The sequence below is a fragment of the Notolepis coatsorum genome (assembly GCF_963971535.1).
Source record: "Notolepis coatsorum genome assembly, chromosome: 2".
Taxonomy (NCBI): Eukaryota; Metazoa; Chordata; class Actinopteri; order Aulopiformes; family Paralepididae; genus Notolepis; species Notolepis coatsorum.
The window spans coordinates 87,612,499-87,628,438 of NC_140166.1; the positions used below are offsets into that span (position 1 = coordinate 87,612,499).

Here is a 15,940-nt window from a genome sequence, read left to right on the forward strand (position 1 = left end):
AAATTTGGACTAGACAAAAACGCGATGAAAACAATTAGGGCATTATATCAAGAACCAACGGCAAGGATTAAAGTAAATGGCAACCTGACGGACCGGATCAAACTAGAGAGGGCTACAAGACAGGGCTGTTGTCTTTCGCCGACGCTCTTCGATATATTCATCGAACCACTGGCTCAACTAATTAGACAGACCGAGGACATCAAAGGGGTGGAGATAAGGGGAACAGAACATAAATTAGGACTGTTCGCAGATGATGTGATAGTATATATGAGACAACCAGACACAAGCTTCCCGACACTGATGGACTTACTGACAGAATATGGATCTTACTCAGGATATAGACTTAACGTAACAAAGACACAGACCTTAACATTGAACTACACCCCAACGACAGAGATCAAAGACAAATACAAGATTAAATGGGATATGGACAGGATCAGATACCTAGGAGTGAATATTACAAGAGAGGTGGAGGGACTATACGATGCAAACTATACACAGATTAATCAGAAAATCAAACAAGACCTAGAAAGATGGACAGTAATGCCTCTAGACTTTAGCTCAAGGATCGAAATTATAAAGATGAATATATTACCAAGGTTACTATACCTATTTCAGGCTCTACCTATATTAATACCACAAAGCCAGTTCAGGGAATGGAATAAACAGATATCAAGATTCATATGGGGGGGGAAAAGGCCAAGGATAAGATATGTGACTCTACAATTACAAAAGGAGAAAGGAGGAATGGCAATACCTAGTTTAGAAGATTACTACTACACAGCACAGCTGATAATAGTAACATGTTGCTGCAACGAGAACTATGAAGCCAAATGGAAAGACATAGAAACAAAAAATGAGGGACTCAAAGTGCAGGCACTAATAGGAGACAGGGAGCTATACAGAAGAAAGGAACAACTAATAGACCCAATTACCAAATTCACTATAAATATATGGAACAAGATAGTAAAGAAATACAAGCTAGAAAAAGAAACCAAGATACTGAGATGGATAACGCACGACAACAAATTTAAACCAGGGAAAGAAGATCATGGGTTCAAAAGATGGGAGAGGGGGGGCATAACAGCAATATGTACAATAACAGAAGGAGGGGAGATCCAGACTCTACAAAAATTGAAAGAAAGATTCGGACTAGAGAATAGCGACCACTTTAGATATTTACAGATTAGGGACTACTACAACAAGGAAATAAAACTAGACAAAGACAAAGATCAGAATGGGATAATTAAGATAATGGTAAAAGCATACGAAGGAAGGAAGGGGGGGGGGGATATCAGCACTATATCGGGCAATAATGGACAGCAAGGACATCACAACCAAATATATAAAGGAAAAGTGGGAGAAGGAATTAGAAACGGAGATAACAGAAGAAGAATGGTATAACATATGTAAGATACAACACACAACCACAGGGTCAAGGATATGGAGGGAGTTTGGGTGGAAAAACATAATTCGATTTTTTATAACACCAGAAATTAGGGATGCTCGATATTGGCTTTTTTACCGATACCGATATTCCGATATTGTCCAACTCTTAATTTCGATACCGATACCGATACCGATATCAACCGATACCGATATATGCAGGGTTTCCCCCCAAAAAAACGGAATAATTTCAGGTAATTAATAATTTCACTGGATGCATTCAAAAGGCTTTCTAAATGTAAGCATTATCTGTGCAAAATATGATAATTAAAAAAGTAAAAATTAACATTACATATCTCTTGTTGTTGAATTAAACCAACATGCATACTTTTGACAATAAATAAAATAAGAATTGGTTCTTACTTGCTTGCCTGGGTAAATAAAGGTTAAATAAATGTAAAAAAAAAAAAAAAAAAAAAAAAAATTACCGATACCGATATTTTCCGATATCACATTTTACTGCCGATATCGGCCGATAATATCGGTCGGCCGATAATATCGGACATCCCTACCAGAAATACAGGGCAACTATACACCAACACAGAAACCATGCTGGAGAAAATGTGGACAGGAAATAGCAAACCACACACACATATTCTGGGGATGTCAGATAATAAAGAACTATTGGGAAGAGATAGGAGGGATAATAAATGAAATAGTAGGATATGAAATACCCCAGACAGGACAAGTATTGTATTTAGGGAACTTAACACAGGAAGGAATGCAAGGGAAAGATATATACTTGATTAAGATATTACTAGTAGCAGCCAAGAAAGCACTGACGAAAATGTGGTATAGAGTAGAAGCACCGACGAGGGAACAATGGACAGAGATAGTGGGTGGGATACAGGAAATGGAGAGAATCACATATAGGCTGAGGCTACAAGACGAGAAGTTTGAATCAAAATGGGAGAAGTGGGAAGAGTATAGGAAAAAAAGAAACGACATCACAGGAGAGTGAAAAGGAGACAAGAAGAAAAAACGAAACGAAAATAAACTATGAAGGTACCAAAGAACCCATGTCACTTTTTTGTATTTTTTTTTTTGTATTTATTTATTGTTTCTCTCTTTTCTTTGTTTTTGTTTAGCTGTGTTTTTTTCCTTTTCCCCTTTAGTGAATTTATTTTAGGTCAACTTGTCATTCGATTTCGATATTCATTTTTCTAATATCAGATATATCTTTTAGTTCTTATCTATCGAATTCTATTGTACTGTCGTTTATAATTTTGACCGCCAATTGTATTATTGTATGTGGATGTTTTGTTTGTAAAGCAAAAAACTGGAAATAAAAATGTAAGTATAAAAAAAAAGAAGAAGTGCGTCTTTAGTCAACGGCGAAATATTGGACGTGTTTCGGCTGTCCTAACTGTGGTGGGCAGTTCGTTCCACCATTGTGGGGCAAGGACTGAGAATAGGCGGCTTCTCCTTGATGACCCTCCCGGAGCTCATAAAGGAGTGGGTCTGAGACGGCCAGAAGATGCAGAGCGTAGGGGTCTTGAGGGTGTGTAGTTAGAGACCATTGACCGGAGGTAGGCGGGTCTCTAACCCTTTGCCGCACGGTATGCCAGTTCGAGGGTCTTGAAGCGGATTCGTGCGGCAATGGGGAGCCAGTGCAGGTCCCTAAGAAGTGGGGTGACATGGGCTTACTTCGGTAGGTTTGAGATCAGGCGGGCCACTGCGTTCAAACTGACCTACCACACAAAGAACACAGAAGATTGAAACTAGCCAAACTGACCTACCATACAAAAAACACAGAAGATTCAAACTAGCCAAACTGACCTACCATACAAAGAACACAGAAGATTCAAACTAGCCAAACTGACCTACCAGACTGTAAGAACACAGAAGATTCAAACTAGCCAAACTGACCTACCATACAAAGAACACAGAAGATTCAAACTAGCCAAACTGACCAATGACACAAAGCATGCAGGAGATTCAAACTAGCCAAACTGACCAATGACACAAAGCATGCAGGAGATTCAAACTAGCCAAACTGACCTACCATACAAAGAACACAGAAGATTCAAACTAGCCAAACTGACCTACCAGACAAAGAACACAGAAGATTGAAACTACTGTACTGACCTACCATACAAAGAACACAGAAGATTCAAACTAGCCAAACTGACCTACCATACAAAGAATACAGAAGATTCAAACTAGCCAAACTGACCTACGATGCAAAGCATGTGTGATGCACCGGTCTCGGCGGTCTCCCTCTACCTGTTCTAGGGCTGGCCTCGAATGTTTGAATGGTTCAGAATTCGTTCAATATATTAACATTCGAAGCTGCTTTATTTTTATTAGCACGTGTAGATCATTTGGCTAAACCATTGTCCAGTTTGTTCATTGTGAGCTGCTGCAGTGCAGACAGAGCCGTTGGTAATATAATGTTAATTATTACTATTGATAAGGATACGCTGATGTTGCGGCTAGCTGTTAAAGTGGGGTTTAATGTCTTTGCATTGGACAGGTAGGAGTTGTATAATAAGTTAATATAATGACCCTCACTTACCAAGAGGCTGACAGAATAATTGTATCGCTAGGTGACTATTGTTGGAATAACGTTACACACATCGCCTGTCTCCCATCAACACGGTTAAATTAATATAATAATTCCCAGGATATAAACATAAACAATTGCACTGTTGAGCTCCTAAGGTACTTGTAAAACGATTCAATAGCTTTATATTCGCTTATATCATACATTTCAGAGTTAAATGGTGAGTTAAAGAAACTGCAAAGAAACAGACTAAGAAATGACATATCATGACACTCCATGATCAAAACTGCAAAAAAGAATTTCATCAATGACAAAACTGAGGAAAACAAAAATAAACCCTGTGAACTTTGGAAATGACTCAATAATCAACTAGGCTGCAGTAAAAAACTTAAAACCAGATTTTCAAACATCAACATAAAGACAGATAACACGCTCATCACAGACAAGCTGGATGTGGCCAATTACTTAAACATTTTCTTCACAAACATAGCCACAACACTGGTAAATAAACTACCATCCCACTCAGGGCATTTTGGGGTAGAACACATCCTAGCCTACTACAATAACCTAGGGGTCCGCAAAGACGATTTCAAACTAGAAATGGTAACAACAGCTGAGGTACTCAAAAAACTGAGCGCCCTCCAACCTAACAAGACCACTGGCCATGACAATATCCCCTCCAAATTCCTCAGAGACTCAGCAGCCGCCATCACCCCAGTCATCACACACATAATAAACATCTCCATAAAACAGGGACACGTACCCAAAGACTTCCAAATAGCGAGAGGAACCCCCCTGCACAAAAAGGGCAGCAAATTGGACCCAGGCAACTACCGCCCTGTTTCTATTCTTACCTCCATCTCGAAAGTCATGAAAAAAAATTTATACGAACAGGTCGAAAAGTACCTCGCGGAAAAAAATCGAATCTACGAATTCAAGTTTCAAGTTTCAAGTTTCTTTAATAGTTGTCATACAGAAGTACAGAATACTTTCATACAAAATGCTTCTTACTGTTACGCTCCAGAGACTGTGCTAGACAAGATAGTATCAAATAACATAGTATAGCATGTAATTTAGAAGAAGAAAATGAGGTCACAGTGTTCGGTATAGACATATGTACAATGTTCTGAGTTACCATATAATATACAATACTATGCAGTGTACTAATGTACAGTACTATATAGTGCAAAGCAGAAATGGGATGAGGTACAATTTAGGTACAATTTACAGTAAGGTGTACGAGTTGTAGTGCAATCCTTCATCAATAAATATAAAGTGTGGGGAGTGGGTGCTACAGTGTGTTTGTTTAAAGTGGGTGTGTGCTATAAAGTGTGTGGAGTGGGTGCTACAGTGTGTTTGTTTAAAGTGAGTGTGTGCGTGTGGATGTGTGTGCTATGTGTGTTTGGTGGTTGTTGTTGTGTAGTGTTCATTGTTCGTTTAGCAGCCTGATGGCCTGGGGATAGAAGCTTCTTCTGAGTCTTTCTGTGCTCGCCTTGAGACTCCGGTATCGCTTGCCTGACCGCAGCAGTTCAAAGAGGCAGTTGTTCGGGTGACTGGAGTCTTTAATGATTCTCTTAGCCTTGCCCTTGCAACGCTTGTTGTAAATGTTCTGGAGGGTGGGGAGCCCCCCTCCAATTGTGCGTTCGGCTGAACGTGTCACTCTTTGTAGTCTGCTTCGGTCTTGTGCAGTGCTATTCCCAAACCAGGAGGTGATGTTGCCGGTCAAGATGCTCTCTATTGTACAGGAGTAGAAGTTCTTAAGGATCTTCTGACTGACTTGGAACTTCCTTAGGCGCCTGAGGAAGTAGAGGCGTTGTCGTGCCTTCTTCACAACACTGTCAATGTGTGTGGTCCATGTCAAGTCCTCGGATATGTAGGCTCCGAGGTACTTAAAGCTGTTGACTCTCTCAACCGGTGCCCCGTCGATGCTGAGGGGGCTGTAGTCCTTGACCCCCGACCTCCTGAAGTCCACAATCATCTCCTTTGTTTTGCTGACGTTCAGGGAGAGGCTGTTTTCCTGGCACCATCCCGCCAGGACCTTGACCTCTTCCAGGTAGGCCCTCTCGTCGTTGGCAGAGATCAGGCCCACCACCACTGTGTCGTCAGCAAATTTGATGATTGTATTGCTACTCCGCTGAGCCACACAGTCGTGTGTGTACAGGGAGTAGAGGAGGGGACTCAGAACACAGCCCTGGGGGGCCCCTATGTTGAGGGTGATGGATGAGGAGGTGCAGTTGCCTGCTCTCACCACCTGGGGTCTGCCAGTCAGGAAGTCCAAGACCCACTGGCAGAGGTCATAGTTCAAGCCCAGGTCCCTGAGCTTGGCTATGAGTATGGAGGGGACTATGGTATTGAATGCCGAGCTGTAGTCAATGAATAGCATTCTCACATAGTTCCCCTGCCTCTTGTCCAGGTGTGATGCTGCTGTGTGCAGCACATGGGCTATGGCGTCCTCCGTGGACCTGTTGGGGCGGTATGCAAATTGCAGGGGGTCCATGTTGATGGGGAGGGAGGAGCAGATGTAGCCCTTTACTAGCTTCTCAAAGCACTTCATGGCTATGGAGGTGAGAGCTACAGGGCGGTAGTCGTTGAGGCAAGCAGGCTTGGATTTTTTGGGTACAGGGATAATAGTGGACTTCTTCAGGCAGGTGGGGATGACAGCCTGTTCTAAGGACAGGTTAAATATGTCAGTGAATACTGGGGCCAGTTGGTCGGCACAGACTTTTAGGACGCGGCCGGGGATGCCGTCCGGACCTGCTGCCTTCCTGATATTCACTTTTTTAAAGGTCCGCCTCACCTCATGCTCTGTTACCCTGAACACTGCGCCTCCATCAGCAGCCGACCCCCCCCCCCCCCATTGCCGTGGCTTGTGAGCTGGTGTTGTTATTACCAGCATCAAACCTCGCATAGAAGGTATTGAGGTCATTTGCTAAGGAGATGTCACTGTTCAGTTTGAGGGAGGCGCCTTTGTAGTCTGTCATCGTTTTGAGCCCCTGCCACATAGCTCTAGAGTCAGCTTGTTCAAACTGGAGTTCAATTTTATCCCTGTAGCGCCGTTTGGCCTCTGACACTGTCCTCCTTACGTTGTATCGCGCCACCTTGTGGTCATTCATGTTGCCTGCCACTAGGCCGTCGTTGTATGCTTTGGTGCGCTCTCTCAGAGCTTCACGGACGGATTTGTCTACCCAGGGTTTTTGATTTGGGTAAACTCTCATTTTGGTAGTGGGGATTGTTTCTTCCACCAAAGTACAAACATAGTCCAGCACTGTCTCCGTGTAGACATTAATGTTATCTGTGTCGCGGAACACATTCCAGTCTGTGCAGTCAAACGCAGACTGGAGCGTCTCCTCTGACGTCAAATCCCATTTCTGCACCTCTCGTGAGACTACAGGAGTACTTTTGATTCTCTGTTTGTACATTGGTGAAAGAAAGATGGACGCGTGATCTGATTTACCAAAGCCACTATCAGAATGAGCCTTGTAGCCACCTTTAAATTGCGTGTAACAGTGATCTAGGATGTTACCGCCTCTGGTGTTGCAAGTCACATGCTGATAGAAGTCAGGTAATACCTTTCTCAGATTGGCGCTATTGAAATCACCCAGCACTAAAATGGCGGCGTTAACGTTCGCCGCTTGTATTCTATTTACCTCGTCGTGGAGTCTGGAGAGCGCGACGTTGTTACTGGCTTGCGGTGGAATATACACTCCTACAAGGATTATCGCCGTTAACTCCCTCGGGAGGAAGAAAGGACGACACTTGATGGTTATATATTCCAGGTCTGGGCAGCAGTGGTTGGATAATTCCTTCACGTTAGTTGGATCGCTCCAATTGTTGTTAAACATGAAGGCAATACCTCCTCCACGTTGTTTACCGGACTCTGCTGTACGATCCTTGCGGTGGATAAAGAAGTGTTCGGCCGGTTGGATTGCGTGGTCTGGAACGTCCGGCGCCAGCCACATCTCGGTGAAGCAGAGAACGTTGCAGTCTCTGACGTCTCTTTGGTATTGAATCCTTGCTCGGATATCGTCCAATTTATTGTCAATTGATTGTACATTGGCTAGCAATATACTGGGTAATGGCGTTCGGTGGCGTCTGGATCTCAGCCTGTTACGGATCCCAGCTCTCTTCCCACGCCGTCTGGATCCTTTGTTCCTGGGGTCGGGAACAAAGGGATCTGGTCCCATTCTCCGGAGAATCTCCTCAGGCCATTGTTGCGGTTCGGAAAGCTGGTCCAGTGAGAAATCCAATCGGTAAGTTTCCCGTAATCCGATGTCTATAAGTGACTGACGGTCATACACATTAAATGCACCTACTGTTGGTACAGACAAAACTCTTAAAACTATAAATATTAACAAAAGTAAGCACAGTCTCGACGGAGCGAACAGAAAGGCAGCCGGTCGTTGCAGCGCCATTCTAGTACAATTCCAATCTGGCTTCAGAACATCCCACTCCACTGACACATGCCTTCTCTATTTGAATGACCACATCAAACAAGAGGTGGACGTGGGGAAATACTGCAGCATGGTCATGCTGGACCTACAAAAGGCCTTCGACACTGTCAATCACTCCATTCTGATTGACAAGCTAAAAGCAATTGGTTTTGATAGTCTTTTGATCAGTGAGCTGTATGCAATCCTACCTGGAGGGGAGAGAACAGATGGTGGAGGTAAACGGTACTCTATCCCCCCCCCCCATCCCAGTGAGCTGTGGTGTTCCACAAGGAAGCATACTAGGACCATTACTGTTCCTAATTTTGAAATGACATTTTGTCAGCTTGTGACTGCAACTTGTTCCTGTTCGCAGACGACTCAGCCCTGCTGGTCTCTGACAAGAACAATTTACAGGTTAAAAAAACCCTCAGCTCGGAACTCGGCAGAATCTGCACCTGGCTCGCTGATAACAAACTATCATTACACCTGGGTAAAACAGAGTCCATTCTCTTCGGATCAAATAACAAACTCAGCAAGACCGACGGCTTCTCAGTTACAGTTATATTGTCACAAGGAAAGATGAAATTACATACCTGGGTTCCATCCTAGAGGCAAATCTTTCCTGTGACAAAATGGCATCCAATGTAATAAAAAAAATCAGCCAAAGAACTAGATTCTTGTACCGGATCTCCTCTCTGGTAAACAAGAATACCCTGAAGACTCTGGCAGGAGCACTCATTCAAGGGTACTACGACTATGCTTGCACCTCATGGTACACAGTACATTTTGCAGAGTAGATTTTACTCAAACTGAGTCCATTTGAGCCCAAGTGAGTAAAGTTTTACTCAGTTTGAGTAAAATGTACTCAGTTTGAGTAAAAGCGAAATTTACTGTGTACCAAAGCACCTCAAAGGCGCTAAAAACAAAATTACAAACATCTCAAAACAAACTGGTCAGACTACTGCTTGACCTTACTCCAAGAACCCACCTCACCCCTGCCCACTTTGACAAGGCTTAGAGTAGACGACAGAGTACAGCAACTTGCAATGGGCCTGGTCTACAAGATACAATACACCACTAAGGTACCCATGTACATGTCAAAATACTTCCCAAAGGTCAGTGAATACCACGACCACAACACCAGAGGGAGCTCCACAAATCATGTTAAACCCAGATTCGGCTCAAACAAGGGACTAAACACATTTCGCAATTATGCCACATCAATGTGGAACGCCCTACCCAAAGCTGTAAAGGAATGTGAATCACTACCCACTTTCAAAACCACTCTCAAAGAGCACCTACGGGAGACTGCAATTCGAAACTGGCCCCTGTAAATGTCCAAACCCAACCCCCTCCAATGTACAATTCCCCCCCCCCCCACCCAACCACCTCCAATGTACAGTTACCCCCCCCCCCCCCCCCACCCCACCTACCCAACCTCCTCCAATGTACAGTTTCTTCCCCCTCAAACGTATATACTCTCTTTTTAGACTCTTTTTGTACTCATAAACAGTACTGCATATTTGTAGATCTGGTATGTCATAAATGTCTAGATGCAACAGTACTGTCTGCATCTCATGTATGTCATATATGTTATGATGAATTGAAAATGGGGGTCCCTGATGTAAACAAGATGAAAGTCTTTCTCTGGTCTGCATCCCCTTAACAATTGTGTGTATTGAGCTGTACTGTATTGTACCCATTCTACAATCTGTTAATACAATTTTCAATCAATCAATCAATCAATTAAGCAGAAGCAGAGCTGACATTGTGATCACATTACGACAGAAGGTTGACCTCACTGCCTACAGTATTCCTGATTTTGTTTTTGTGAGAGCAAATGTTCCGAGCTTCGTTCCTAAACAGCAACAAACATCCAAACTCTAAGAAATGTCATTCTGGCACCAGCCCTAACCTGTACCCAACCAGCCCTAACCTGTACCCAACCAGCCCTAACCCATACCCAACTTCATTCACCAGCCCTAACCTGTACCCAACCAGCCCTAACCTGTACCCAACCAGCCCTAACCTGTACCCAACAGTGGCGTCGCGTGGGTAAAATAACAGGGGAAGCCAAAAAAAATTATTAAAAAAAATGTATTAAATATTTTTATTAATATTTTTTTTTTCTTTTTTTTTTTTTTTTAAGTCAAGTAGTCACCATGTACACTACAGTATGGCTCGGCGGCCAGTCAAACTTTCTTAACAGATTGCAGAATGGGTACAATACAGTACGGCTCAATACACACAATTGTATAAGGGGATGCAGACCAGAGAAAGACGTTTGTCTTGTTTACATCAGGGTCCCCCATTTTCAATTCATACTAGTGACATTTATGACATACAAGACATCATGACATCAAATATACAGTACTGTTACCCCTAGATCCTGACAGAGTATATACATATGATGGGGAGGGGACTGTACATTAGGAGGGGGTGGGTGGGTGGGAGAGAAATATACATACGGCCGGTGTTGTTTTCGAGGAGGGACTCGGGAGTAGGATTCCGCAGAACACCGGGAGAGAATATGACTGTCTATTAGACAAACGTGACAAGACAAACGTATTTCTCTGGTCTGCATCCCCTTAACAATTGTGTGTATTGAGCCGTACTGTATTGTACCCATTCTGCAATCTGTTAAATAAAGTTCTCATTCATTCATTCATTCATTCATTCATTCATTCATTCATTCATTCACGTGTCTGTTGCGCCGCGCGCCCAGCCATCAGAGCGCTCCTACTGTAAAATGCGGAAGCAGTCATTTCAGCCTCAGTTTTACTCGTTTATAAAAATGATTTAAAATGTTTATTAGCAACGCCGAGCTTTCAAACCCCGCCGCATCTGTGTGTGAAACCCTAATGGAACGCTGGGTACCTTTGACATTTATATCCGATATATTTTGGACCCACCGCTAGCTTTTAAGCAGTGCTTGATGGTGCACATTAACCTGGCTACTACGGAGGAATAAATTACTGCGTATTCCAGCCCCTGGCTTGCATTGCAGTCATGAAAGGGTATACAAGCTTGCCTGATAACGTTAGTTAGTCCTTAGTCAGGCTGCTCAGTTCTTACCTGGTCAATAATGTGGTCCTCCTCTTGCCAGATAGATTTGTTAAATCATAATATCCACAGTGGTGTGCTCTGCGCTGGTCCTCAGTACTAATGGGATGTCACGTTAGGTAGTCAGGTGGAAACGTGAACTTCTGACCTGCCCCGCCTCCAGGTGGAACATTATGCTGAACGTCTTCCTCCCAGCTCCGTTTTAAACTTTTAGGGTGTGGCACAGTGGCAGTCAGCTCGAATCTGATTGGCTAGGATCGGATTTGGAGTTTGGACTCACTCTATAATGCTGGAAGCCTGGAGAAAGAGACCTACCCACTGCTTCTCTCCTATACTAGCTGCAGTAGTGAGCACAGTCTGACAGTGTGTTAGAGGGAGTGAGAAGGAGAAGAGGGAGACATTAAAAAAAAATAAAAAAAAAACACAGATGCACAGATGAAAAATAATGTAAACTATATTAAAAAAAAATTATATTTTAATTTTTTTTTTTTTTTTTTTCATATTTCATAATTTGATATGAATTGATATGAATATAGGGAGGCATGGCTTCCGTTGGCTTCCACAAGGATTCGCCACTGGTACCCAACCAGCCCTAACCTGTACCCAACCAGCCCTAACCTGTACCCAACCAGCCCTAACCTGTACCCAAGCAGCCCTGACCTGTACCCAACCAGCCCTAACCTGTACCCAACTTCATTCACCAGCCCTAACCTGTACCCAAGCAGCCCTGACCTGTACCCAACCAGCCCTAACCTGTACCCAACTTTATTCACCAGCCCTAACCTGTACCCAACCAGCCCTAACCTGTACCCAACCAGCCCTAACCTGTACCCAACCAGCCCTAACCTGTACCCATCTTCATTCACCACCCCTAACCTGTACCCAACCAGCCCTGACCTGTTCCCAACCAGCCCTAACCTGTACCCAACTTCATTCACCAGCCCTAACCTGTACCCAACCAGCCCTAACCTGTACCCAACTTAATTCACCAGTTTAGTAGAAGGATGTGATCTCACTCTCAATCTTCTTGATCCTCATCTCCCAGGGAATGAACAACACCACAATGTTGTAGAGCAGCCTGGACACTTTCTTCAACAGCTGCAGGAAGAGAAACACACTGTATCAACAACTGTGTTACTACTCTTTAATGTTATACCGTAAACAAGTGGTTCTCAACCTTTTTTGGATCGAGGACCCCCACATTCATACACATTAGGACCCCCACATTGATACATATTAGGACCCCCACATAAATACACATTAGGACCCCCATATTGATACACATTAGGACCCCCACATTGATACATATTAGGACCCCCACATTGATACACATTAGGACCCCCACATAAATACACATTAGGACCCCCATATTGATACACATTAGGACCCCCACATTGATACACATTAGGACCCCCACATTGATACACATTAGGACCCCCACATTGATACACATGAGGACCCCCACATTGATACACATTAGGACCCCCACATTGATACATATTAGGACCCCCACATTGATACTCATTAGGCCGCAGACCCTCATTTGATTAGATTTGGTCTCAGGGACCCCCACAAGAGAAGTATTTGTTGTTAGATCCCCGGGGGACCCCACCTTGAGAACCACTGCTATAAACTGTATAGATGCTATACAATGAAAACCAAAGGAAAAAGGGTAGTGAACAAATATCTTAAAGGAACACGCCATTATTTGCGTCTTCTCCAGAGTCAGAGAAGAAAATAGAAACCAATTTCCTCTCTGTGCATTCAGTAGAAAGCTATCCGGCTGCAAGCTAGCCTAGCTTAGCACAAATTAACAGAAGTGGATACGGACCACTAGCCTAGTTTAAAACTCTGAGAGGTGTTTTAGGGGAACAGCTATTAGGCTAGCACATTTTTGCTGCCGGTTAGCTTTTTACTGAACACGTTTCAAGTTTCTTTAATAGTTGTCATACAGAAGTACAGAATACTTTTATACAAAATGCTTCTTACTGTTACGCTCCAGAGACTGTGCAAGACAAGATAAGTATGAAATAAAATAACATAGTATAGCATGTAAATTAGAAGTAAAAAATGAGGTCACAGTGTTCAGTATAGACATATGTACAATGTTCGATGCATAATAGACGTAACTGAGTTACCATATAACAATATACTATGCAGTGTACTAATATACAATACTATATAGTGCAAAGCAGAAATGGGATGAGGTACAATTTAGGTACAATTTACAGTAGGTGTACGAGTTGTAGTGCAAATCCTTTATCAATAAATATAAAGTGTGTTTGTGTGATCTAAAGTGTGGAGAGTGGGTGCTGCAGTGTGTTGTTTGTTTAAGTGAGTGTGTGCGTGTGGGTGTGTGTGCTATGTGCAATTGATGGTTGTTGCATAGTGTTTATTGTTCGTTGAGCAGCCTGATGGCCTGGGGATAGAAGCTTCTTCTGAGTCTTTCTGTGCTCGCCTTAAGACTCCGGTATCGCTTGCCTGACCGCAGCAGTTCAAAGAGGCAGTTGTTCGGGTGGCTGGAGTCCTTGATGATTCTCTTCGCCTTCCCCCTGCACCGCTTGTTGTAAATGTTCTGGAGGGTGGGAAGCCCCCCTCCAATTGTGCGTTCGGCTGAACGTGTCACTCTTTGTAGTCTGCTACGGTCTTGTGCAGTGCTATTCCCAAACCAGGAGGTGATGTTGCCACACAGAGAGGAAACTATCTATCTACTAGTCTGACTCTGGAGAAGACGGTAAGCGCATATCCCATAATGATGCTGTGTTCCTTTAATTCATCAACATTTTATATAAAACGTCCAATGATACCCAACGATTTGGCTTGCATGAATCAAATAGTGCCCCGCCATTATCGACGTGGGCGATAATTCCATGCCATTGATTCCAGAAGGGTTAACTTCCTTCAAAAGTCAAGATGATTACCATCAATCGAAGAGGGGTTGGCTCAGCGAATGATTTCTAATTTCAATTAACCGGGAGCCAATCTTTATAATTAATAATTCATCATCAGTCCTTCCAGCTAAAAGTCAATTCATTCTAATGTGCTTGAGCAGCCCTTCCTCGTGTCTCAGGAACATTTTAATTAAACTGGGCCATAACAACAGCCTATAAATCTGGCCATGGTGCTGCTGTGCTATGGTGGTGCTCTCTCTCTCTCTCTCTCTCTCTCTCTCTCTCTCTCTCTCTCTCTCTCTCTCTCTCTCTCTCTCTCTCTCTCTCTCTCTCTCTCTCTCTCTCTCTCTCTCTCTCTCTCAACCCCTTCTTTCTCTCTCTCCCTCTCTCTTGCCCTCTCTCTCTCAACCAGCTCTTTCTCTCACTCTCAACTCCATCTTTCTCTCTCTCTCTCCATCTCTCTTGCTCTCTCTTTCTCTCTTTCTCTCTCTCTCTCTCTCTCTCTCTCTCTCTCTCTCTCTCTCTCTCTCTCTCTCTCTCTCTCTCTCTCTCTCTCTCTCTCTCTCTCTCTCTCTCTCTCTCTCTCTCTCTCTCTCTCTTGCTCTCTCTCACTCTCAATCTGCTCTCTCAACCCTCTCTCTATCTCTCAACCCCCTCTTTCTCTCTTGCTCTCCCTCTTTCTCGACCCCCTTTTTCTCTGGCTCCCTCTCTCTTGCTCTCTCTCTCTCCCTCTATCTCACTCAATCTGCTCTCTCAACCCTCTCTATATCTCTCAACCCCCTCTTTCTCTCTCCCTCTCTCTTACTCTCTCTCTCTTTCTCAACCCTATCTTTCTATCTCTCCCTCTCTCTCTGTCTATTTATCTCTCAACCCCTATCTTTATCTCTCCATACTCTCTCTAGCTCTGTTTCTCAATCTGCTCTCTCTCTCTCTGTCTCTCTCCCACGATCTATCTCTCCATTTCTCTATTTGTATAGAAAGAGTAAACAACAGTTTCTTTGTTTCTATGTATGTAGTTGTGTGTCCGTGTGTCTGTATCTGTCTATGCCTGTGTGTTTTGAGAGAAAGAGGAACAACACACACACACACACACACACACACACACACACACACACACACACACACACACACACACACACAACACACACACACACACACAACACACACACACACACACACACACACACACACACACACACACACACACACACACACACACACACACACAGCCCCCTGCCATAGCTGCCTAATAAACCTAGACAGAGGAATAGTATAACTCTCCACCCTGAACACCAGACCAGCAGTAAGCATCAGGTTGCTGCAGTGCAGTAGAATAAAGTTCCTCTCAGGAGACGCTGACGTCGTCAGATGGACTATGGCTGACTATGGCCATTAAAGAAATAAATAAAAAATGTATGATGATTTAAGGTCCTTGATTGCCTATCCAAACAAGCAAGCAAGATGGAAATTATCTTTGGCTTAGTGTAAAGCTCATTCAAATGTACAATAGTGAACCATATGATGTACCATACAATCTTTTGGTTGTTTTTTTAGTTTGTCTGTATCTCTGTCTGTCTGTCCGTCCCCACAAAAGTAGACCAATC

General features: G+C 43.4%; 1 protein-coding gene across 1 annotated transcript in view; it reads right to left on the reverse strand.

Moving 5' to 3' along the window:
- Positions 1 to 15,940, reverse strand: part of tmc3 (transmembrane channel like 3) — a gene marked incomplete at both ends in the record, with an annotated part of 185,268 nt that overhangs the window by 121,158 nt on the left and 48,170 nt on the right. The window contains one exon of the mRNA XM_084307555.1: positions 12,462 to 12,543. Within this exon, the coding sequence (XP_084163681.1) occupies positions 12,462 to 12,543 (82 nt within the window). The remainder of the gene's footprint in view (positions 1 to 12,461; positions 12,544 to 15,940) is intronic.